The following is a 27,133-nucleotide window of genomic DNA, read 5'->3' on the forward strand; positions in this document are numbered from 1 at the left end:
CAGTTTAAACCAGAAAACTTAGTTATCTGAAACAAATTCATCCTGGCAACTGAAAAACAAATGGCTAAGGTCCCACATTTTAGAGTTTGGATTTAATGCCACCTAGGCACTAAGCAGAATGGCTTGGTCAGGTACCAACCCCAAAACTGCCTGATCTGTCCAGCTGAGAGGACACACCAGAAAGAGTACAAGCTGCTACATGGCAGCAGGAGAGCCCCGCCAGCACCTTGCTACCCCAGCAAGCAGTGTCCCTCTGCCAGCAGTGCACTGCCTGGCTGGTATCTGCCTTCCACTGCGCAGGCAGACTGAAAGATGAGAAACCTGTCCGAAAAAGAAGCGAAGCAAAAGCCCCCCCTCAATCCCTTCGACGCAGTGACAATACGTGGGTGGAGGGGCCTGGGAGGTCGGGCTACTCGTGTTTCCAATTCAGCATGAAATTCAGAAAGGCTTCTTAGCAGGGCTCAAAGCACAAGTGAGAGGAGGAGACCCGAGTGACTGCTACCAAGGAATATTCTGGGAAGCACGGCCCATAAGCCAAGGGAGTTTGAGGAGATGGCGGAACAGCCACAGCCTCCATATGGCCATTCAGCTGAAGCTGACTGAGCTTGCTAACCTCAGGCTTCTCCCATCTACCCATTAACAATTTATCCACACCCGAGTCTCTCACAGCCCCAAGACCCAGGCTAGATGCCTCCCAGTGCCCTCAGCAGATGAACGGACAGGGACACTCTCCCCAAAGAATGGGCAGAGGGAAAGTGAAATCCACGAGCCCCTGGGGCCTTCCCTCTGCTGCTGCAACCTGAGGAGCTTGGCCTACCACAGTGTATCACAGCACTCATCACTAACATGGGACCGAATCCAGTGTACTGAGCATCTTACGTCAAATAAGAGAGACCGGTGTTTATTTTGGACTCTTTAGTACGTGTTTTTTGAGTACAGAAACGTGCAGATAACAGACAATTAGAGGAAGCCAGAGAAGGGGATTCAAAGCCAGCTACTGGATGGGCTGTCTGGTGCATCTAACGCTGAAATGCGCTGAAAGAAAGTGAAAACTAGTTCTAAAAGGAGAAAAATCCCTTTCTTTCCTTGCTGTCACACCACTGTCATCTTCAGTGGTGGTGCCAGTGTCTCCCTTAGGGAGAGCTGTCATTTTATTTTAGTTAGATAATTTAACGTGTCACACAAAAAGCTGTGAGTCAGCAGCTGAGCATTTGAGAGAGAGATGCAGGCTGGTCAGGACAGGTTTGGTCAGCCCCCAGCGTGCAGCTCCTCACACTCACCACTTCCTGACCATTTCCTCTCTACATCTGCCCTCGCCCCCCCTTCCTTCCAACACAGGGTACACCCTGCTGTAATACCGAGGAGCTGACTGTCCCAAACAACCGACCCACGTGAAGCCATTTGGAAGCACAAAGAGCACTGGGAACACCACCGTAGTGTTTCAAAAATGATCGATAAAACACAATCTATCTAACAATTTAATGTGACCGGGAGTGAAACACAACGTAACAGCCCACAGCACAAGTGCAATTCTTTTTTCTTTCCGATTTTTTTTTTTTTTCAGGGCAGAGAACAGTAATTCATTCATTCATTCCTATGTCCAACTGGGATTAGATGAGTGAAGGTCTAAGGGAGATGAGCCAAGGTTTGGCCAAGCCTTTGGGACCAGCACCTCTGTTCTCGCAGAGGCCATGGCATCCCCCAAAGTCTGGTGCCTTCTCTGAGAAGCCGCAGGTATTCTCAAACAAAAGCAGCTCTGCTCTTCAGCTGCACATTCAAACAAAATCAGCAAGTGTACAAAACACAATTACTTTAAGACAGGGCACAAATACCACATTGTGCATCTAGCCCACTGCGCCAAGAAACACTGACCAGCATCCGGTCATAAAGAGGCGAATTGTTTGGGATAAAATAAATAAATAAATCACAAATTAAGCTGCCACATGTGCACACACATTGAGCCCGAGCATGCAGCGCACTGTGGCTAGCCGCAGCTGGGGATCAAAGCGTGCCGCGGCGGTGGCGGCTGAACCGCCAGAAAGCTCTGAATGAGGGTTTTGGAGGGGAGCCGTGCAGGGAGGGGGGCCAGGGACAGAAACCTGAGAAGCTTGTACTGCACGGAGGCAATTACAGCAGAAGGCCAGCGAAGACAAAAGAGGAGGAGAGAGCTCTCATCCCTGGAAATTCCTGAAAGCCTGAGGGAACTCACCTGGCAGCCTGGGCCAGGCTCTCTAGAGTTTGGATAAGAGCATCACCATCACTCTTCAGGCTCTCCAAGCGCTTCTCGTTTGAAGTTATCTGGAACAAAAAGAAAGAACGGTTATCAAAGGCAGAGCAAGAAATTCCTCTGTCGTCTTCTGTGGGATGGGGGGAGAGGGAAACAAGTCACAGCATTTGTTACACTTTTAAATGGAATGTGACATTAAAGAGACCCAAGAGAAAGTCCCTTTTACCAAACAGGGCTGAAGTTTAGGCGCAAACTGTCTGAGATGTCTTGGCTTAATTAACAAGATTCACTCTCGTTCTGAGTCCCTGTATGAGTGAAAATTCACACATCACAGCCTGCCAATCCTGATTTTGTTCTTAGCACCAATGCAAACACAAACCCCCTCGGTTCTGAATTCCAGGGAGATCCGAGCCAGCAGTCGTTTCCATTTTTCACTTCAGGGAAAAAATAACCAAGCATATATCAGCCTTCAGATCAGGGCACGTGGGGTTTTCTCTGAGAGGAACCAGGTTAAAAAGCACTGCAATGGCAGCACCAGCATATTCAATGTTTTCTTGCCACTCGTCAGTCATTAGGAATATTGCCTGCACAGGGCTGTCACCTACAGAGCAGGGAACGACCGACCAAAGCCGTATGCCCTTCTGTGTCAAGTGAATCCTGACGAGAACTGATTTTGCTGTGGCTGTTTTTTATCACACTGATCTCTAATGACTGGTTTATGGCATCGCCAGCCTTACGCTGCGTAAGTGCATGGCTACAAGTGGCTGCACATTTCCTGACCAGTGAGCCACGGGAATGGGAAGGTCACGGGGGGGCACGGCATGAACTTGCATGGCACTGTGGCACAGACACTTGGCAGCTTGCTGAAGAAGCTCTCCTACCTCAAAAAATTACTGAAGAAAAAAAAAAAAAAAAAAAGGTTTGCGTGTCAGTTCTTGCTTACAAAGGTAAGTAAATCTTGCCAAAAAGGAAAGGAAAAGGACCAGAGCAGCTGATTATTTTGATACCGGGAGTTAATGCTTGAAACGACAATTTTTAATCCCCAAACCTGGCAAGGACTTTTAAGCTTTAACATGCCATGGCTGGCCCGATTTACCATTGATCAAGCATCCAGGCGATATGCCTTCAAGTCTCCCTCTTAAATCACAAGAGAAGCTGTATTTACAGCTACCAGCCCACCGTCATTTATCAGCGGTGATTCTGAAACACCAGTGTCACTACAGCTATAATCATAACATCCTGCAGTTACGCAGGAACAGGGCTCTGTCTGTAGTAAACGAAGATCTATCCTGTGTGTTGGGGAAAAAAACAAAAAAAACAGTGAACAATTACCTAAGTACAAATCATTGGTGAATCCTGATTACGGGTCATTAAGCCTTTTTAGTCTCCTGAGGTTATCTTTGAACCCCTCTGTTTGTATTTCTGTCATCCATCCTTCTTTCATTCTCATCCTGTACTTACAGAAGACATTTTGGAATCTGGGTCCTGAATTTTAGAAGGAAGAGGTATGAAACTGTGGCAATACAGTTACTGAAAGAGAAAAGTGCTTCAGCCTCAAGATGTTGCTTTTCTGTGCCGAGGAGCGCTCCTGCCTCTGCTAAACACTTGCCACAGCCTCTGCAGCTCCTCCGCCACGGCCACATTCTTTGCTCATGGCCCTTGTTCACCCCGCACACTTGAAAGAGGAAGAGGTCACAGGGGGCGAAGGGGGGGCTGTCGCTGAAGACTGGATCCTGCTCCATAAAACCCTGAGGTCAAGTAAAGGCTACAGACACCTCTCTCTCATACTAATACAACCTAATGCTTGGGTGCTGAAATCCGCATCACCACCACGTTCTTCAAACAGGTCGGCCTTCATGCATTACACAGAGAATGTTCAAAATATGTTATTAAAGTTATAAAATCTTATATATATATATATATATATATATACATATTTTTAATTCTGAAATGCTCTACTTCAGTTAATGACTTAGTCCATTGGAATTTCCCAAATCTGCCTGTGTTGCAGCACGCCTTGTGCCATTATTAAGAATACATTTCTGTGGGCACAATGTGTTTGAATGGGAAGGATTAAAACGGCTTTATATGCACAGAAATTATAACAGATAGGAACAGAAAGACCTATGAGATCATCTACTCCATCTCCTTGTTACACTTCACTGACCAGAGTAACTTCCAGCCAGAGGCAATGGGGTTTCAGTGATGTCCATCTTTGGGGGCTACTGCACCACATAGCAAAACGTTTCAGGAAGACCCTGTCAGCAGTAAAGGTGATACCGCAAGGAGGGAAAGGATCAGGCCTTTAGCAGCAGCTGCAGCAGCCTGCAGATTTTTTAAATTAAGTTTCAAACAAACTCGGGGCATATATTTTTTGAGAGCATCAGCTAACAGCTTTGCACAAAACAAGGCGCGTTAGCGAAAACCCATGTGGACAAAATGCAGCTGTAGAGCCTCACAGCAGGCTTCCACACCCACTCCTCATTACCAGCATTCAAAAAGCTGTTTTCTGCCCACCAAGAGACATCCACACCACAGACTCACCTCACACGGGGCAGGGGAGAGCACAGATGCTGCAGCAGCAGGCAAGGCACAGGCTGGGTACAGGGCAAGTGGCCCTGGCTGCACCTGGCCATCACTTTTGGCCAGTACCCTCACGCTGCTATTGCTCTGACCACTAACACTTGCCCCTTTTATATGATGTTGTGTAGGAAATCTGAGTGACCAGAAGGTCTCTCACATAAGGTGGATGAGATCCTGCTCCACGTAAAGGTCACACGAAACATCAACTGATCTTAGGAATCAGCATTTGCTTTCAAGAACCAAGATAAAACTTTGTTTCCTATTTAAAAATTGCTCTGTTTTTATCTTCACTTTGTTCTATAGATAAAAATAAATTATGATAACACAGCAAACTGCCAGCAATCAAACTTTTGGAAACACATGTATTTTTATGCATCTCATTACCTTTTTCTCCTTCCCAGCATGACTCTATCTTTTATCCGGCCCAGTTCTAGCTCACGCAGAATTTTAATAACTGCTTCAATGATCTCTTGTAATAACACTGATTTGTTAGGGCTGGCTACAACAAATACTCAGTGACATAATCGATACCTATTCCTTTAATTAAAAATGTAATTAAATCTCAGTTTAGTTGTATACTCACTGGAATTTAGTAAGAATCCCAAAATGATGTTGCTTTATTAAGCTAATAACCATTCCAAAGCTTTCCTCTCTTCAATTCTATTAAACAAGGATGAGTCATACATAAAGAAACCATAACTGATATGTAAAGATCAGTGTTTCCTACCATTTAGAATAGCTGTTCAAGTATTATGGTGCTTGGTATTGGATTCTTGATCTAAATGACTTTTGCAATTCAATTTTCAAGAAAACATGGAAATCTAAGAGATAATCTCCTTTCTTAAGGCTTATTGTTTCATAATACTGCTTTCTTTGGTTTGTCAAAACTCACATTTTGTTAATTTATGACTGAGTTAAAGGACCTAGTAGTAAACTGCTCTCATACCATATTGAAGAGAAAGAAATTTTCCTGCTTTGTTGAGTTTTCAAATAAACTGCAAGCTTGATGTCTGTGAAGCAAACTGTACTGAAATTGGGAAACAACAAAAAATATTTCTTTAATAAAAATAAGTAATTTTGTTGTTGTTGAAGAAAGGACTCAGGAGCATATTTAGTTGCACCTTCAAATGTTATATTCTCAAATAAACAGCTGCTGGAGATGTCTTTTACATGCTATCACTATGTCTGTATACACAGACACAAGAAAGTCATTTCATAAATGCTCTTTCACATAAACTTGGCCTCCTTTCCCAAACACGCCTCAATATTTTAACCTCAAAGTGATGCTTCCTACCTTTTCCTCAAAATTTAACACAATTAAGCTAATTATCCTTGCAGGATCAGTTAGCTCAAGTTCTCACTCAACTTTGCCAGCGCTGACAGAGAGCAGCCACACAAACAACACGGGAGCTGCCGTGGGCTGGTTTACTGGAGCCACCAGGTAGTCATAGCTCTAACGTTAGCATCACTTCAACATCAGCACGTGCTGAAGTACTGCTTATCCCCAGCCAGAGGGTTTTCTGTGAATGGGAACTGTAGCATCAGCTAATACTCCAGTAAAAACAATCACCATTTTTTTATCTGCGCATTAGCTGGGATCCTATGGAGAATATGAAATATATTTAGAAGAAAGGATAAGTTTTCTGGGAAAAAAAAAAATCAAAGAGTTAAGCATATTCCTGTTGCCCTCGAGACACTATCTCAAATAATGTCTTCACAGAAAGTACTGTCCCCACAGTTTAAGATGCGTACCTCAGACTCCTGATTCCTGCACCACCTTGGGCTGGCTCAGGGACCGCCAGTCGAACACCTCCTCTTTTCAGCCCTAAAGCCACCATTTCAAATGCAGTCTAGGCTGATGGTGATTGAGAGCTGATGGCTATTCACAGCTGCTTAGAGTGACCTTATTCTCATTTTTAAAGAGCAAATGTCACAAAATATAGTGGTGTCAAAAGCATCACCGTAGCCGACGTGACAGCCCAGCAAAGAAGTGAATGGGATGGCAGCTTCAGAAACGAGGCACAATGCCTGGCTGGAGGAGAAAGCCTTCCAGCGTTGCTGACCATTTGTGCCTATCCCATTTAAAGGTACTTTTCCTCCCAGGCTATTCACGAGCAGTGCAGCACAGAAAGCCCACCGCTTGGTTTGTCACTCACAATTCACAACAACACGGCCAGAAACACGCAGCGCCCCTCCTCACAGGACAGCATTACGACCAAGAAGATACTGCAAACACAGACCTGAGCAGGTGAGAAGCTACCTGAAATAAAACAGATGGATTCATTGATCATGTTCAAATGTACTAAATACAGATATTTGAAAATACAGCCCTCTACAAGCACGTGCATTAAGGTGGTATTGTCCAGAGAAGGTACATCAGGTCCATCACTGCCATTCTTTCTGTAGGCTTGCACACTTACTCTTTCAAGGTAACACAGCCCCACGTTGGTATAATTAAGGGCCAGACCAAATAAAACATTTAGACCCTACAGAGTAGAGGCTGTAATGACAACATTTTAGGGGTCAGCAATCCAGAATGGAGACCTGCACAGAGCACGGGGCAGGCTGAGGTTCAGAAGGGCAAGAAAAACTGCATGGGGGGCAACTCCACACCTTTTCTCAGTGCCCCTACACAAGGCTATGGGCTCACGGGCTCTTCCAGTCCTCTCCTCTTTTCCAGGCAAGTGAACATTGTGCTTTTGGCTGCTGTGACAGAGCTTCCCACAGATGGGGAGAGGCAGGGAGGGTCAGGCAGTTCCCCACGAGCGAAGAGCACCGCGATCGAGGCACGGCCTCCTCACTTCACTGCCAGCTTGGGGAAGGGAAGCCTGCCCTCCTGTTTGCCAGGGGAGTGCTCTAGCTATTGGGCCAGTTTGGAATCTATGGCAGGATTTTATTTATTTATTTTTTAAAATAAAAACTAAACAGCCAAAAACAACAACAAAAAATCCCAGATATTTGCAAGGGCCTTTTGTGAGGTGCTTAATCTGGCGTTTCATGTTTTAGACATGCTCTCAGCAGGTACATGGGACTGGACGTTTCAAAGAGCATATGCTCAACCAATTTATGGGTTATTTACTGTAAAATAATGGTAACTCCTGCCAGGTTATGCAACTGGAGAAAAGGACCACCCAAGGGCAGCGTGCTCTCAGAGACACTGCATGCTCATGAGGGTGGCCACATGGTATTTTTGTTCTCCAAAAGAGCTCATCCTAAGTGGTAAAAACCTTTCTGACATCCACCCCATCGCAGCACTCGTCTCTCTATAAATGGTTCAGCTGGAGAGAGACAGACAGAAAGTGCATGTGGGAAGAACAGATCAAGTCGGACGGGTTGTATTTACGTTACTAATTGCCAACTCATTTGAACAGGCCTGAGCAATGTTGCTGGACCATAAAAACAAGAAATGAAAGTTACAAAAGCATGAGTGTTCCAGGTGTGCTTTGGCAAGCATTATTATAGCCGGGGATTGCAGACACAAAATTACAAAGACTTCGTGGCCTTCAGATCCTGCAAATACGTGCGAAAACAAGCAGGTATCTGTGACCAAAAAAAAAAAAAAAAAAAAAAAAAAAGTACATCAGACAGCTTAGCTCTGATTTTAGAGTTCAAAAAAAATTTTTTTCCCCCTCTTTATGGATAAAATTCTTGTTCCACTGAAGTCAGCGACAAACTCCGTTTGACTTTGATAAGGCCAAGATTTCATTCCACACGTTTTGTCGTCTTCTAATTTGTATGTGTGTGCAGGTTTACTCCAAGTTCAAAGCAATTTCCACGGCTAACTTGGAAACACACGGGTCTCCTGGCAGGCTGAACGGCACGCTGTCTCAAGGGCTAGTTGCAGGGAGACAAGGAATGTCTCCCCCACGCTGTATAATTGTTAATTGATTTTGGATGTTCCTTGACACCTTCCACTTTGACGCTATTTTCTGCCCTTCAGCACATCCATAACGCACACAAAGGCGTGCTCCAGGGTTGTTGTAAAGTTATAAAATTGCCAACTCTAAGGGGTATTATCTAAGCACTATAGAAGATTCATAAAACCTCAGGGTCATTATTGAACTGAAGAGGGCTCTCAGTCTTGTTTGATTTTGATTTTTGGCGTTGTTGCTAGCAGTGTTCTCAACTGATTTTCAGAACATACAAAATGTCTTTATAACCCAGAAAACAACCATTATCGCAGTTTCTATCCTCTGTAACTAGTGAGTTTAAAATATTTGACTTAACAGAACTGGGTAGGGCAATCCATTTACATCCATTAGACCCAGCAGTCCACAACAACTTCATCAGGAAAGGGGACTGCAGTCCTGGCGGGTGTCTGCAAGGTGCTGTAGAAGCCTTCCACACAGTGTTGCAGGATCACGTTACACATGTGCATAAGCAAGCCCAACATCAATATGACATTAAAAATAAACACTTGCCACCCTGTTGCTGGTGACCTCATCTACAAACACCAGTTCATCTGTCATCTGCATGCTAGTGACTCCCTGAGGTACCACTTCAGACTAATTTCAGTCTGCCAAACAATAATCCCTGCTGGCCTCAAGCATCAGCTTTGGCAAAATGGGGCCACAGACAGAGCTTGTGCCCTCCTTGCAAACCCCTCCTTTTCCCCTTCCCACCTGCCTTCACCTTGCTGGACCTGAAGAGACCACCACCTCCCAGCTACGCCTCACCCTGCTGGTCTCATGGGAGCTCCCCTCACTAAAGAGAAGGCTCTCTCATGTTCAAATGTCCTTCGTAGTCTCTTTTTCTCTTTGTCAGCTTTTCTCCTAAAATAGCTTCTGACAAGCAACTCACAATCCTTTGTAGATGTTGACTCCTGCAGCTCTCTTTCCAGCACTGATGTTGTTTATGGACTAACAATTCAACTCTCAATTAAGACCCCTGAATTCCAGCAGCTGTCATCCTTTATATTTCTCTGTAAAACCACAAAGTGGTCTGACTGCAAAGTTTGTTTGGAGTTATATCCAACTTTCATTGATATGCTCCACAGGTTAGGGGTGGCCTTCTTTTCTTTTCATGGGCACTGCAACTAATATAACTGACCCTAAATCTTTTGCTGCCATATTTCATGCTATGATGATTCAAAGTAATTTCAAATGCTTATACGCTTGTATAAGAATCATTATTACAGATAACTCACCTTCTCACTATTAGGAAAAACAGTGACACCCAGAACATATTGGAAAGTGCTGACCTTTAAATGGCAATTACTGTATAGGAGAAGTATGCAAGCAACCAAGCAATTACCAATTTCATAAATGCTTACATATCTAAGGACACAAACACTTGAGCAGCCATGCCTGTGGTGCAGAAATGAACTGGCCAAACCCCTAGAAACTGCCATGTATTTGCAGTTTACTGAGGAATTTTAATTTTAATGCATACAGCCTTAAAAAAAAAAAAAAAGTAATAGCTCCAACTTGACTTTGTCTCTTTTCTTGATTTAAAATGCTCTTCATGAAAATAAAAGAATACTATGCCTTGATGAAGCCAGAGTGATGTGAGAAGATGCTGTCCTTATACAGACCTGTTGGTGTAATTAAATCCTGATCTGGTACGCAAAATCCTTAGCTTCTCCTGAGCAGAACCTTTATATAGCATTAACTTTTGCTGAGGATGAAGCAAAAGTAGAAATCTCTTGCTCACATTGGTTGTAATCTGAACTTGAACACAGGACTTCAACTACTAAAAATCTGCACAACTTGATGGAATGTTTTAGATTTACCATTCCAAGAATAGCAGGAATATCATGAGTTACATTAAGAGCTACCCCAGAATATGAAAAGAACATAGCTGAAAAATAAAAAGAGCAACAGAACCTTCTTTAAAAACATTATGGACCATGATTTTAAGCTAAGTAATAAAGCATTAAACATTAGTTCCTTTATAACCTCTCTTGACATAGTTTCTATGCACACATAAAACTTGGACCTAAAGCCCTTGGGGTTTTCCTTTAGTACCAATCATAGGCAGTCCTTCATACACTGGAAAAAGGCAAAACTTAGGTCTGAAGATTTTTTTATTAGGGGAGAAAAGCATCATTGTATTCGTGCTTTATATATAAAGCAACTAGATATGCAAATGACTGAACAGGGAAATAAGTATCTAAAACATCGATTCTGAGGAAAATTATGCTTTATGTAATGGCTCAATTTCCATAAAATTGTAAAAACGGTCATAAAAACAAATGGACTTCTGAAATCTGTGCTTGCTCATTGTCATGTGACAGATGGCTCTGGCTGCCTGGCAGAAAGCAAACAGCTACCTAATTGGTCCTCACTGGCCTCACAAAGAAATATTTTGGTTTATTCACTTTTTTTTTTTTATTATTTTTGCTATTTTTTAAATGAGCCCGGTTGCATTTAGGTATCTTTATAGCAGCTAGAAAGTCATGTGTGTGCAATTACAGAGAGGAGGTCAAAAGGAAGTAATAGTGATGAGCCCAACAGATGACACAGCTTGGCAATCTCAACAGAATTGCACTAAGTAAAATTACAGTGCACTGAAACACCAAATGAGTCCGGCAATACTTTCGTGCCCACAGAAACAATGAATTAGGACTCCATAACAAAAACAGCAGCGATAGTCACTGGGAATTACGCTGGCCTTGAATTATGTATCAAATTAACAGGGTGCAGGTTTCAGAACCGTCGGTTTCACTGTACAACTGGAAGGAAAACATCTGTCCCTGTGAAAAGAGAGTGTATTTCTCACTGCCGAACATGACAGCTCTGCTTTTTGGATGGCTCCTGTATCTCCTCATAATCACACTGGGCTCCCAGCTTCCAAATACCAGCACAGCGCCAGTCCCCAGGGGCAGGTCTTGAAAAGCCAACACATTTCCAAACAAGCAGGTAAGAAACTTCCCACAGGAACATGAGTTCCTGGTATACCAGCCACTGCAATAAAGACTTTCCATTCTTGCTGCTCTCTAAAATTAAGAATAGGTTGTCCCTTATGTGATTCCCCACATCCAGGGTCATTAAGGACCAGCCATTACAGATTGGCTGAATACTGCCACGTCACTCGTGAAACAACCATCAGCCAAAATGGCAGCCAACACCACACCTAATGCAGACAAACACATATTTTCAGACTTGCATTACTTGTTCCAAATGAACAGACTGAGTAAGGTTTCATGCAGAACGAATAGTTCTACAGGCCAACTTGCAAGTAAGCCTTCACAGTTACTTCCGAGACCATCCCCACTCCCTGCATCTCCCACTGTAGAAAACCACAAGTCTTCAGTCATTCACGTTGTTTTTTGTCAATATTAGCCATTTCAGTTCTGTTTGGACTCCATATGCTTCACCCTCAGCCCTGCTGCTTTAGTGATATCAGGCAAGTAGTGTTTTGACGATTTCATTCCCCATTTTCCTCTCCCTACCTCAACTCACACTTGGCTGACTACCAGTTTCATCAGTGACTGGCAGGAACAGACTCCCGAGAAGCTTTCCTATGCTTTTGTCAATTCACCGAGATCCAGCTCCTGGCAGTCCATGGATGAGAGAAACCCTTGCAGCTGTCCCCACCGTGATACCATCTTGCTGTTCTTTATAATCATATTTCAAGATACAGATGAATATAAACACTGCAGAATTTCTTTGCTGCAACTGCAAAAACAGAAGGGCTCTAAGACAAGGTTAAATGATTTAGAGCAGAAACTTGCAAAGAGAAGATAAACCGCTTTTTTTTTTTTTTTTTTTTTTTCCTCTAGGGAGCAAAAAGGATCTAGCTCTTCAACCTGGCAGTCTTCTATCACCAACAAAAGAGAAGACTGCAAGTCAAATATGATGTCACTAACTAGTGACATGAATGGCAATACACTGTATTAGTGTTGATAAAAGATGTCATGGAAGGCCAAGGTTCACTTTATTTAAGGGTAAACTCAAGTTGCTAGTCACTCACCCCTGACAGCATAAAAAGAAGGGCAACACAAGACAACTCTGCATAAATACTTCATAGCAGACAGAACAAAGCAAAGGGTTGTCTGTGCAGCTCACAAGCTTGGGAAGGACATTTTCTCTTAATAAAATTATTTTTATTATCACCCAGTTGTGATTGTCTAAGTGGAACAACACAAGGAACTATCTAACACAGTGTCAAGAAGTGAATGTAGAAATTACAACATATCTACTTAAATTGTTCTTCCTCACCACATGGAAGGCTGTCTGGCACTGAGTTACCACAGATACTCCAGCTTATCTTCTGCATTGTGTAGTTAAACAAATTTCTCCTAAATTAAAATCATGCAATTAAGTAAATCAATCACAAGTACCTGAGTTTAAACAGTTTAAGAAATTACCAGCCACTTAGCTAGAATGTGAAATCTATGTATATATGCACCCACTAATTGCAATGCTAAGTGGGCTGGCTTGAACCACCACTGATGGTGCTTTACACTAACTCATTTTACTCCTGGTTGTAAAACACTTGGGTGCCATACAATCAGCTGTGTTGTCTCACAAAGAGATAAAACTTGAAGAAATAAGTCAACAACAGAGGGAGGATCTGTCCTTTCATAAACAGAAAATCCACTGAATTGCCATATTAAAAAGTCTTTTTCCTATAGAAAGTGAACAGTTTAATTTGGATAGGAGAACATTCGCTTAAAGACAAAATGTTTTTCTTTGTAACTCTGCAATACAGCAAAGATTGACCTTTACATCCCCATTTTGATGCTTAGATTGAAGAAACAGAAGGCAACATCTACTGCGAAAAAAAAATAGGGAAGCGACTTTTCTGTAAAAGTGTCAAGCAAGTCCTACTGAAAATTTTAATAAATATGAGTCCAGCTGCTGTGGCTGAATGTTAACCAGCTTTGTGGTGCACTGTTTGTTTGGCCATGAGATACTTGTTGAGACAAGTTAAACTTCAATCTTGACTTACATGATTAAGTATTTCAGGGAGAAAACTATTCTTTGTAGCTTTTGTTATCTCAAAATATGTTATATTTGAGTATCAGCAGAGGAACAAACATTTTCTTTTATATATGCATCGGCTTTTTGCTTTTATCTTGTGGGTGAATTTAGTGTTCAGGAAATGGATACCACTGGCTAAAAGCAATCCTAATGAATGCAAGGGTTCTGAGAAACTTCGCCCACGCAGATGGGGCAGTGAACCTTTTACACTTACCTTACAGCACCGCCACTACGGCAGTCTTGGCTTCAGCTGAATAGACAGTCGTATCGAACTGTGTACAAAAGGCTACCGACAACACAGCTTTCAGCTATGATCTAATCAGGATGTGAACTGGATATTTTTTCCTCTCATTTTCTTTTTGACTATGAAAAAAAAGGTTGTGAAGTACTATTATCACATGATAATACCCATCATAAATATGTGCAGGTTCCAAATAAAGCATTTTCAACTTCATAAAGCAGTTTGTTTTCTCTTAGAGGTTTCAGGGTAAAACCCTTCAGACATTTTTGCTGATGTGCAGCTAATTACATCATTGTTTTGAGTTTGCCATTGCACAACTACCATGAACAAGGTGTGCCTTGAAATTAGATGGTGCAGCTCATACACTTAACCTGATTAGGTCAATAATTTAAATATTAACACTGTTATGGAAATGAAACCAGACAGATTCTCATTAAAAAAGTCATTACACACTCATGTTGTATAGTTTTAAAAACACAGGGCTTAATGTTTTCGGACGCAGAATGAATATCTGGATGTCTGCCACATGATACTGCCTTTTGCTCCCATACCTACAGCGGCAGTCAATTTTATAACTTTGTCCTCCAGGACAAGGTAACTGAGTCACAGTGCAAACTTAATCACATCACAATACAAAGCTGATGCGATGATCTCATCACTGTTCCAGGAAAAAGAATAAACTCAATTTCTATTTACACTCAAAATTCTAGCTTTTTAGCAAATACCTTACAAAGGCCCTGTCTGCACACTAGAGAGATCAAGTAATATGAGTGGCACTCTATTAAAGAAAGTATTAATCTAAGTGAGAAGGTGTTTTGTCAGATGATTTGGGGATTTTAAAGGGGTTTTGAAGTTCAACCAAATCTATGATCCTTTTGGAAAGGTTAAGGTACCTGGAAGTTACCTTTATGTCAGGTTAAAAATAATTTTGTGCATTACAGAAAAGATTTATTGCACTATTTGAAGTACTCAAGCCAATCTAAATTGGCTAGGAGGCTCATTTTCAAGCATGCAGAAACAAAATCTACAATGACTAAAACTGACTTAAAAGGAATACCTATCTAATCAAAGCCTCTAGCTCACCTGTTTTTCTTTTTTTTTTTTTTTTTTTTTTGTAGGACTGACAGGAAAAGTCTTATCTTCTAAGAGTTGCACTTAAAACTGATTGCTTATAAAGATTGGAAGAATGATTGGGATTATCATTCTAAAACAGCAGCCAGGGGAACTGGGTGGATCAAGGGATTGCTAATGAGATATCGAGTCTTTCACATCTAAACTGTTGATTTAAACTCAGTCCAAGACAAAAAGATTCCCCCATCTGGTGGTCATCTGATGATCTGTAAGAAATAAGGTGATGTTCTCACTCTGTTCTTAGAAGATACATGTCCTAAGATCACTGAATTGCCAAGCAAAATTGGCACTGATTGCAGTGAAACCAAGAAATGAATTGACAATGAAAAAATTTAAATTAGCTTTTTATCCCTCAATAAAGTAATACAAAATAAGGCGTTCGCTTACTGGGTCAGATTTAGATCATGGTTACTTTCCCCAGGATGCTCAAAATAAGTGTTTCAACCTCTAGTGCTATAAGGAAAAAATTAAATTAAAAACATTTTAGTAAGGTAAAAATTACTAAATTCCAGAGTAGACATATTGGCCTTTAATGACTTATAATTTACAGAAAAGCCAGTGGTAGATGTGAGTGACTCAGACAACTTCCCATTGTGCTTTTCTGCAGGAGCAGTCATTATCACATGCCAGTTGCTCAGAACTTAGCACTCTTCAGTCCTCTCACTTAATAAAAGTAAATTAATCATTTTGAATCATTTATTTACTTGGTGAATTTAGACTTTGGCTTCACTCATAAATTACAGTAAATATATCATTTTAATGTACCTACTTGTCATAGCTGTTCTACATGTTTTGTTTGTTTGAACATACTTCAGTCTATGAACTATTTGCAACTCCTAGTACTGTGATCCTTGATTTACTAATGGGATTCATGACAGCTCAACTATATGACATATTACTGCTTCTCTTCACTGACTACTGGACTGGGTTGGACTAAGAGTCCACCTCCCAGGCCTAAAGCTCTTTGCTCCTGGTACACAACACAGCTCTTCATTTCAAGTGGCTACTGTGCAAACCGAGCTTGTAGCCAGCACATGGAGATGGCCTGACCGACCTTACCAGCATGTGAATCAGAGGGTTGGGCACACGCTAACCACCGCTGCAGGAGCAGGGCCTGTTCCCCTCAGTCAGCTTTCTTCCGTCTTCCTCCCTAAAAGTACTCTTTCCATCCTTTAACCCACCTCACTCCCAGCCCCACAGCAGTTACCAGCCACCTGCAGGACAGGAACCAACCAGAGCAAGATCCAGGCTTGTGCTGGTGGCACTGCGTGGAATGGCGGGGGGGGGCTACAGGAGTCCTTTAGTGTGTCTTTAAAAGGACCCCTCTGCTGAGTTCACTGCTGTACCTGAGAAGCCGGCTTCTTCCTCTGCTAGGCCCCAGGACAAAGAGAGATTGCCCCTTGGTCCAGGAAGAAGTAATTAAATAATGAAAGGTGTTGACCATCCACAGATGTCTTCCCCACACCTCCACGGCACCACCAAAAAGCTCATGCAGGTTGTAAGATGCCCCTGCAGCATGTATGCTCGGCCAGCCAAAGCTGCCAAACACAAGACAGATAGGTTCCTTAGCTGGAGGCAAAGAGGGACACCACAGAATGTGGAAGAGGGCACCTTGCAAGAAGACACCACTTTTTCTCCCACTGATCCTTACTTACTCTCTTCCTCTTGTACACTGCCTCCCAGATCCTGCTCACCCACAATCCCAGTTTGGCTAGCCATCACTCTGCAGACACCCATGAGGAGAGGCTGGACACTTATCCTATGGGACAAAAATGGCAAGCATAATTCATGGGGAGGGGAGGACAGGATTCCTTCACGTTATTAGAGGAGGTCACTGAGGCATCCATAGCCCCATCTCTCAGGATAACTCTGTGTACAGCCAGTCCTAGAAAGGAGTAAAACCACCATCATACTCCTCTCGGAGTCCTTGAGAAAACCTTGGATATGGTCCTTGAGAAGGCAGAGCTTGCCTGAGCTGATTCCAGCTAAAAATCCATTCTGAAGAGACAAGTACTTGGTTACCACCTTTCCAAAAAATCAAGGCCCTGACCCTGACTCCTGTCACTCTAGGAGAAGATGATCCCATGCCGTCCCCTCAGGTCTTCATCTAGGTGCTGAGACAATATCAATGTTATTCCCTCTCTTCCCTGCCTAAATCTCCCACAGCTCCAGCTGTTTCCAGTCCCCATGCTGACCAATTGTGACCAATCTCACGAGGCTCGGCAAATGCCCTAATCAACAGCACTCAGAAAGAGAAGGTCGACATAGAAAGCCCTTTCTTCTCACATTTCCTGTGCATTTGTTAGGGGTGTCATCCTCTGCCAGGAGGCTGCTAACATGCTTCTTGGTATCCTACTTTTGCAAGGAGTGGAGATAAGCACATTCTCCAATTCCCCTTCCACAGGAGTTTGATGCGTGACCAGAGAAGTGTGTCCCAAGGCCGTGGTGTTTCTGGATCCAGACTTTACCCTCCCTCTCCTGTCATTCAGTGCACTAGAGTGGGTAAGGCAGGTGCTTTTAGGCTTTAAAACATCTTTCACCAGATGCCAACTTGCCACAACCATCCACCAACCAGACTTTTTCATGTTGCTACAGCAAATGGATTGGTACCTACCTCCTCTACATCCCTGGACCTTTACAGTGAAGAAAAGACATATTCCTTCCCATCAAGCTACCCAAAACTTCCAAATGGCCTCTACAAAGCCTATGTACTCTGACAGGCTGCTGTAAAAACGACTATAAATTACCAAAATTAAGAATTGTCGACTGTTACAGACAAGAGGTGACAGTCCAGGAAAGGTGCTGACCAGCCAGGGAGGAGCTCCTTACTCATTTCTGGCCCCATGGACATTTTTCTCAGACCAATGGCCTACAAGCCTCAAGGTCTGTATAGTTAGGATGATTTTTCCCTCCAAACATTATTTATCGATGCTGAATTTTATGTGCAATTCTGTCATCCATTCAATTAAAATTTTGAGTAGTCCGCAACTCTTCACAATCAGTCTTAGTTTTGAATAATTCTCCATCATTAAAAACCTTTATCACGTTGCTTTTCATGTCTTTTTCCAGACAATTTATGAACACATTCCACAGCAAATATCCTAGCAGGTTTATGATAGTAAACTATGTTTATTGTAGAAAACTAGACATTTATTATTTCCTATAATTTAAGCTGTTACTAATCTTGAGAAGAACTTTCCTCTTTCCTATGGCAGATTAGTTTCTTTAGGAAGTTCTGCTGAGACACCTTATGAAAGGTCTTTTAAAAATCCAAGTCCATTATATCAAACTTATTAACATTACTGAAGAAATATGAATTTCCTTTACACACATCATATTGACTCTTACATATGGGACTTTATTTACCTTTTGTTTACCAATCTTTTCCTTTTTATCATACCTACCTATTCAATCTGAACAAAATTTAACAAAAATCAGAGTTAATTGTTTACAGTTCTCAGAACATTCTCAGATTTCAGTTCTCAGATACACAGATACAGTAGTATCTCAAAGTATACAGTATCTCAAAACTTTCAAATAATAAAAGTAAATAGTCACAAACGATTACTATCTTCATTGAAAATTACATACTTTTTCATTTGATGAACTGATACACTATTAAATGAAGACTGTGTGGGACCAAGAAAAATGGCATCCTTGTCTCTATTATGTGACATTTTGAAAAATATAGACATCAGAATATAACTTCGATGACTGACCACGGTAAAAACATATAATAATCATATCGATAGAACTACGCAAACAATAATCTAAATTACTACTACACCATTCCTATGATCTACTTGAAGTCTTATCACCTCCATGTTTATAGACATAAACATTCCAAGACAGATAGAAAACTGCACATATTTGGAAGTTCTCTTATGGACATCTCACCTGGAGGTAAGCTATCCGTCACCTTGAAATGGGTTCTTAGGATTTCCCTTGAAACATCTCATGGAGAAAACTCCCACAGATAAGACAGTTCTTACTGATTGTATCTGTCCCTTATCATACTCCACTCGAAACTTTAGCAAGCCAGAGGGACTCCTCAAAACTGATAGAGTGACACTTCCTATATGTTGTAGTTTCTGAATTCACTCATGAAAAGCAAAATGAGAAAAGTTTTGGAAGAGCATGTTCCCATGAATTTGTAGTATGTGTATGACAAGCACACAAATACAATTAACATATCTAGCTTTTGAGTCTGAGAACAAATAGTGGGTGTATTAGTTCCTGCTTAATGAGAGTACCACTGAAGTACTTTTAAAAAGGATAATAAGGCACTGCAAAGAACTAAGAATCATGAAACTATTTATAAGAAGAGGATAATTTTGTGATGGGTGTGGACTGTGGGAGTTTTCTGAATACATGCTCAGAGCCAAGAAAAACTAACCCTTTCTTCTTTTTCTAAATGAAACAAAAACATCTAATAAAGACATCAGATAAATGGAATAATGTTATTGCCACAGGACATACAAGTACGCTAAGAACAGGATATTACAGCATTCAATTAGCAGAAATCACAGGTTTAGAGTTTAGAGACTGATAAAGCATAAGGAAGCTAATATTAGAAAATGTCACAAATGTATCTGAAAACAACTAAAATACTCATGAGAACACTGCTTACCATGTTAGAGGAGAAAAATTTGCATAATTAAAAGGCATTGATAATTTTCGTAATGCAGGTGAAGCAGCAAGAACATCATTGCATTGTAATTAGGAGAACTATTTGTCAGTCTCATTTTAAATTGGACTCAAACTTCAGACATGTCAGTGGCATTTACATGAGTAAAAGTTGCTGCAACAGCTATATTTAAAAGACATTAGGGCAACTAATTTTTAGTTGATCAGTAGACAAAAGACTATCAAAAGTATGCTGCCGACCAACATTTGAGGGCAAAAAAAAAGAGGATAATTTCTCCAAACAATCTTTAAGGGTGTGGGACTGAAAATGCTAAATTAGGGAAAAAGTCAGAGTGGCTACGATACAGAAATAGAAGGTTGACTGGTACATAACAGAAAGTGCAAAGACCAGATTGTTAACAAAGTCTCGTGGATGAGACTGCCGAAAGAATAAGCTGGAAGCTGGCAATGGGGAGGGAAGAGAAATTTGGCAGAGGCCATTTATGGCCTTCAGATTCTGAGATCACAACAGAGGACTGATTACTGGTTAAGGCTATCCTCAGAGCAACTGACTGTCAGGAGATAGCATTTCTTTACATCTATCTTCACAAAAGCCTGCAGCAACAGATGCATTTTGTGGCATAATCTAAAGGTCAACCACTTCTGACCACCAAAGTAATGGAGAACAGACCAGAGACTGCAGCCATTTAAGCACTGGGAAGACCTAATTAAAAATTATCATCATATTTAACTGGTACTTCACTATTGCACAAGGACAGAGGCAATACCTGATGTATCTTAGGTATGTTCAAATCAAGAAATGAGACTTAAGAGGATAGCTATGCGTAAGTGTAAACCACGTGCCAAATTCACAACTTGCAAGAAACAAATGTACAAATAGTTCTCCATCAGCAGAAGCATTTTTTAAAGCTTTTAAGCATGTCACAGTGTTCTGAGCTCAAAGGAACAAAAGGGAGGATTTTGTAGTGATGCAACTAGAAAAAATGGCTGAGAAATATTTTCAAGAATTGCAGATTATAAAAAAAAAAAAAGACTGCCACATGGACATTCAGAAGTACTTATAATTGACAAAGACTCTCAAGCTGCAAACTTGAAATAAGACAATTCTCTTTGGTTAAGGAAACTGTCTCTACACTGGGATACTGCTCAGCTTCTCTTCCCTTCACCAAAATTCCTGTAATTGCCAGGGAGTGTATCCCTCAGCTGCTGAATGTCCTTCTGACTCAAAGTGACCGAACAAACATAACCGATGCTTAACAATTCCATTCACCACCGGTGAAGGTAGCGTATGCAACTGCAGCACCCATCCAGTCAGATACCATTTTGTACAGTCCTTCCTTAAGAAACCCATCCAGCCAGGCAGTACTATAGCGCTGAACCTGACACACACGGTGTCTTTCAGATAGGAATTCTATGCATACACAGGGGCTTTCCTATCAGTTATCAATGCCTGAGTCACTGGATACTACAACACTAGTAGTAATTTCAGTTATTATGCAATTGATAATTAATTCTGTAATTTAAGATGCAGAATTACTTTGATTATAATACCCCATGCTGCTTTAGCACACACTTTTCTGAAGATGCATTACAGAAAGAAGCTTACTCTGTCTTAAACTTCTGGGACTTTTTAACACTGCTGAGAGCATTTAGTTACATTTCCAGCTGCAGGCCTTTAAACAGGAGCACAGAAAATGCACGTAAGAAAGGAAGCACACATTCTAAAGGGCTGGCTAAAAGACAGCACTTTGATTTTGCCCCAGATGTTGACTTGATTCCATGAGACCATGAAGAAGACCAACCAGCGGGAATTAAAGCATTAGATCACAATAAATCAACAGACATGAAAACATTAGCTCAGGCATTAAATTTACATTTTCCAGACCATTGGCTCTTGTGACCCAGAATACACTGGGAAATGTGAAGTTCTGCTGTCAGTTCTGTAGCTCACTTTCTCTCTAGCCCAAAGCAACAATCACAAAGTGCAGACTCTGGCTTCACTCTCTCGCCCTGCACTGGAACTTACTTGGTTTTAGGCATGGCATACTTACAATCTTACTGCATACAGGAGGGGGAGAGATATGAACCGTGCTTATCCTTGGACTGAGACAATGCATGCACCGTGTAAATGGAAACAGTAGCTGTGGGGGAACCATACAATCAGCAGCATAGCTGCAATAAGCTTTAGTGTACTGAGTGAGACATGAATCTTCAGACATTTCATTTTCTAATATGGAAGAAGTCTTTACTGAGCGTATAATAAGCTGTTACTTGTTTAACATTTTCAAGTTTTAAAAAACTTTTCAGATAAGGAAAGGTTTCAAGGTATGGCGAAAACCACATTGCCAAAACAAGTCAAATTCTTGCCATGACTGGGAACTTTTCAGAAAAGAAGAGTTAAAAAAAAAAAAGTCACCAGAAGTTTTAAAGACTAGATAATAATAATAAAATTAATAATTAATAAATAGTAATCTCCCAGTAAGCTGTGGAAATTTCAACAAGAGCTTAGGAAAATGTAAACCTGAGGCAGACACTTAGGAAAATTCAGAGCCCAAGCACTCCAAAGCTGCAGTTATACAACTGTTATACAACTGAACAAATCAGAAAACGCCAAGAACAAGCAGCCATGCATGTCGTACTGAATCCTGCCTATGCTGGAGAAGAAAAAAAAAAGAGACATTTTGCTGTCTTTCAGCTAACTTGCTTTTAGCATGCTTTCTCTCACTAGTATCACTGCAGCATTTCCCCTAAACTTTGTGCTGCAGTAAATGACTTTCACGGGTAGCGTTGTTTCTCTTCCCTGACTCCATATTATTTCAGAAATCACACTAGAATAACACCGGCAACAAATGTTTAAACACGTCTGTCACTACCACCGTTTCAACAGCAGCACACAAAGGCTGTAATGACCACATCCTGCCCACTACTATTCACTCTACTCAGCTCCACTGAGCAGACCCAGCAGGATGCACATAGATAATGAAGAGGGCAAAGTTGAACAACACTCCTGGACTTCTAACTTCACCTCTCTTGCAGAAAATTCAGATAAATACAAATCAACATAACGAGTACGTTTGTGATGGGAATATTGTCCAGGCACTATAGAATATCTAATGTTCTCAAGCAATATTGAATCAGTTATGGAACATTTGTAGTAACAGAAACAGGACATGATAAAAATACAGAATAGTCTTGGAGTGTTCCCATAATAAATTATCATCTCTATGTGATCAGACATCATTAATGCAACAATATTCTACAGATGAAGATTCAAGTCCACTCACACCTGATTTCAGCTGGCCTTGCCAGTGATGAGGCTATGCCTCATAAATGATGGAGGAATGCCCCATATACTGTACTACACGTGCCCTTTATGTGACATACAGAGAAGGTCAGTGGGTCTTCTGATAAACAGGGATGGGTTTGGAGTGGATATAAGACTGTAACCTTTTGATACAGAAAAGGTGAAGCTTGTAATACTTTTTCTCCTCTTTCATCAAGAATGGCCATGGATCCAGACACGTGGGGGGCTGTGCACTGAGCCAAAACCCTGGGTATGAGAAGTCAGTTTCAGTGCACATCAAACTGATCACTTAGGTAAGTGCAAACTGCATCCTTTTCTTGCTCTCTCTAAATCAAGGCATGGCTATGTTAAACAGCACAGGGCAGATGTAAAAACTCCCCCTCTGAAAGAGATCAAGTGTGGTTCCTCTCCTGATGGGAAGTTTGAAGAAAGCCTGGTTGCCTCTGCCCTGGGCCACATCTGCACTTTTCTGTGAGGCTACTCACAGAGTGAGAGCTTGTGGATGCCCTCTTACTGGAAATTAAGAGTTTCCCCCTTGTACCTTCAGCTGTGCTGGGGCTAAGTGAAAGAAGCACCCATTATTGACGCATGCCCCGAGCAGCTATCCCTCACCAATCTATCCTAGCACAGCTCAGATATACGAGATTCAGTCTTCTCAGGTCTCTGTAGCCAAATTATTTTCCTTTAGGATCAAGCAACTCATATATTCAATAAGTTTGTCAAAGAAATTTTAACAAGAAATAGTTACTATAGTTACTGCGATAGTGGATAGGTTTTAAGGTCATAGGATGAACAGGAGTTAGTACAGCAACTTTATAACTTTCTCTACTCAACTGAATTATTTTTAGAAATAACAAAATTAAATCCACAGAAACATCAAGTAGTCAATAGAAACTTTTTCCCCCTCTGGAATTGTATCTGTTAACGTTACAATCACATACCGGACTACTAAGTGAATAGCAACTTTGGTCAAGGATTTACACCTATACAGGGCAGGAAAAAGCGCAATTTACCCATGTTAGTGGCTTGTTCTATAATACGTAAATGACACTAACAACAGCAAGCAATTTTCTTTAGTCATTCATTCATTCCACTAAACAACAAACCTCCAATATTATCAAGATAAATGAAGGAGCTTAGCTATAATTCTTATGGGGAAAATATAATAACCTGTTTTAGTAATTTTTGATTTTGAACCACAGTGCATTACAACACAGACAGTGGCATTGTGTACCATGTCAAAACAAGTTCCAATTACCCCAGGCTGTGATTTATTTTCTGGTTCTAAAGCTGAGGAGGTAGATGCTAACTAGCCCTCTTTTATATCTGCTTGCAATAATTTTACCGTGACTGAAGAAAAATAATTAAAATAACTTTCCACCTTCTGCCACTGGCATGCACAGTTTTTGTCAATTTACCATAATGGGTTGTTTCTAATATTACCATTGAATTGCTTAGGGTAAAATCTTTCTGTATTTATTGGAAATTAAGTTTTTATTTTTGCCCTGTTGTACTCTTAACTAAGGATGACATATCACAAAAGAGCAAATTCTGAAAGGTTTCCTTTTCTTTAACTGTGTTTTTCAGGAAGACTTCTAAGAAACCCAAACTGTTCATACATCAAAACTTTCTGGTACTGCTCCTTAAGGTGCTACTTTCCAAAGCATCATATTCACACTAAGAAAACAGTTTACCTGTTCTCATACTTAAGGTAAGGGGTGGGAGTATGTTTTATTGCACAAATAAAACACCTGAATACTGCATAAATGAAAACAGAAACTAGGCAGGAAGCTCACACAGCTCTTACAGCGACAACTATTATTTATTTGCACTGGTGCAGTGGTCAAAGGTCTGCCTTCCAAGAACAGGGCCACAGCCTGCAAGGTGAAGTATAGATATAGCAAAGCAACCTTAGACCAGGAAAAAAAAAAAAAAAAAAAAAAAAAAAAGCAGTAATGGAGAGTAGAAGCAAAATGCTGGCTTAACAGCATCAAAATAACGTTTGTAATTACGCTAAGAACATGTTCATCTTGTCAATTCCATGGGTAAACTAAGTCAGGGCAATTAAACGTTGTCCTGTGCATAATGGTGCAATTTCCATTGTTTGTGTGCGCAAGCACATCCTTACCACACCAGATACAATGATACCTAATTACACCTTGGCACTTTTACTGGAAAGAGAATATTCCTGACCGTCCTTTACATCAGCTTTGACATCAGCAGAATGATTCTTAGTTTACTCTAGTCAGACAAGCGTCAAGCTCTCTCTACAATACAGTTTAAAGTTTCTCATTTCATCAGTAACTTGTTTTAACAAGTAAGTCAAGTGTTGGAGGATCAGATGACTTTGGGGGAGTGGAAGGTTATGCTGTAGGTTTTTCTTTCCCTAGGACAGTATTTCTCTAGGACAAGCAGGCATCCTTGACATGTTGCTATCTGTTAGCCTTGATCATTTTAGTCAAGTCAAAAGAAAACATCTAGTGGATGTTCTATGAGCAAACCAAAAAAAAAAAAAAAAAGCTTCAGAGTTGAAGGAAAACAGGTGTTTGCATAAAATCACCAACATTAACAATGTTGTCTCAACCCCTAAATTGGACAGAAAGGGCAGCACTTTAAAACCATTGGAGATTATACTTTCAAAAATACCCAAAGATGGGTGTCTGCTGTGAGCAAGAATGAAACTTTGTGAGCTAGAAAGTAGATAGTGGATGTAGGCATACTACAAAATACAGAGCAAATAAATGAGATAAAATTGCAGATCCCAGTAAGCAATGGAACCAGTATGATCATGCTACTGTCTTGTGCAGCTGTAACTCTTACAGTTTATACCTCTCCATCAATGAACTGAAAATGATTCACCATCAAGATCCGATCCGACTCGTACCCAAAACACCTGCCCGTTAACCAGATGAAAGTAAGCACTAATTTCACCCCAAATGAACTGTCAGATTGAAATTTCACAGGTGCAAAAATAAAGGTAAAATTGTTTCTTTTCTAAGATACATGAAACAACTCAAAAAATGCTCTTAAGATAGAGGCATATAGAAAATTATGCATTGTCATGAACCTTCTCATATATTTATGTAGTCACTTTAGAGTTGGGACACAGAGCAGGACAACTTCACCATTTTTAGAAAGAGCAGGACGGTTAGTAATTAAAGAAAGTTATGTCAAATAACTTTCATGTGTACTTGATTACGCAAACTTCATTATATTATCTCTTCTTTGCAGGGGACACAAGAAGATGGAAAAGAGCTCCACTGCAATATGCTGATAGTTCCTTCTGTATTTCGAAGGAAAAATCAGACATCTGGTGGGGAAGGTATCTATTCTGGAAAGCTGCACAAAGCCATGGAAAGCATGCTGAGAGGGGAAAAGTACAGATGCAATATTCAAGTCCTGAGGTTGTTCCCTCTTCCATGAGCAAACATGGAAACAAGATGAGGAAAATTATCTGGGAAAGCCAGGCTCTGTGCAGAAGGCAGAAATGACTGCAAGCAAGCATCTTTTAGTGTCTATTCTTTTTTTTTCTTCAGATTCTGATACATCACCCCTGCCAACTGCCTACCAAAAGCAAGAGGGATCAATATAGGCACATTTGTGACAGAACTTGAAACTGGGTTGCAATAGCTATAGCTGCCTTTGCAGAGCTGTACAGTGACTGGGCAACACACATGGGACTGATGGCTCAGCAAACGTGGACCGGCTGCTTCCGCAGCCAAACAGCCACAGCCCCCGGCTGTTACCCGTGAGGAAGATGCACAAAAGGTGGCGTTTCAAAGGCAGGAGCAGTTCTATGGTTTGGTTACTTCTTTGAGATGTTTGCTCGCTTCCAGTCAAGCGGCGAGTTGATTCTTCGTAATTTAGATTTTAATTTACTTTAAAACTTTTCCCTTCAATATAGTTAATGAGCGCAATAACACTACAAAATGTGTGTTAGTCAGCTAATACACCCACGCCCTGGGTGTGTTATAGCCCTCAGCAACACGGCTGCCCCAGTATATCCACGATGTGCGCATGCTGGCTGACAAAAACACGCCTTGTTGTGTGTTATTGCTTACATAAGACACGAC

The 27,133-nt window shown here is 41.1% G+C and overlaps 1 protein-coding gene across 3 annotated transcripts in view; it reads right to left on the reverse strand.

The window, feature by feature from the left end:
- The window catches only part of ULK4 (unc-51 like kinase 4), a 246,775-nt gene that overhangs the window by 2,965 nt on the left and 216,677 nt on the right, over window positions 1-27,133 (reverse strand). For all 3 annotated transcript variants that reach the window (XM_068674629.1, XM_068674627.1, XM_068674628.1), the window contains exon 36: window positions 2,210-2,298. In XM_068674629.1, the coding sequence (XP_068530730.1) occupies window positions 2,210-2,298 (89 nt within the window). The remainder of the gene's footprint in view (window positions 1-2,209; window positions 2,299-27,133) is intronic.

The sequence above is a fragment of the Anas acuta genome, chromosome 2, assembly GCF_963932015.1.
Source record: "Anas acuta chromosome 2, bAnaAcu1.1, whole genome shotgun sequence".
Taxonomy (NCBI): Eukaryota; Metazoa; Chordata; class Aves; order Anseriformes; family Anatidae; genus Anas; species Anas acuta.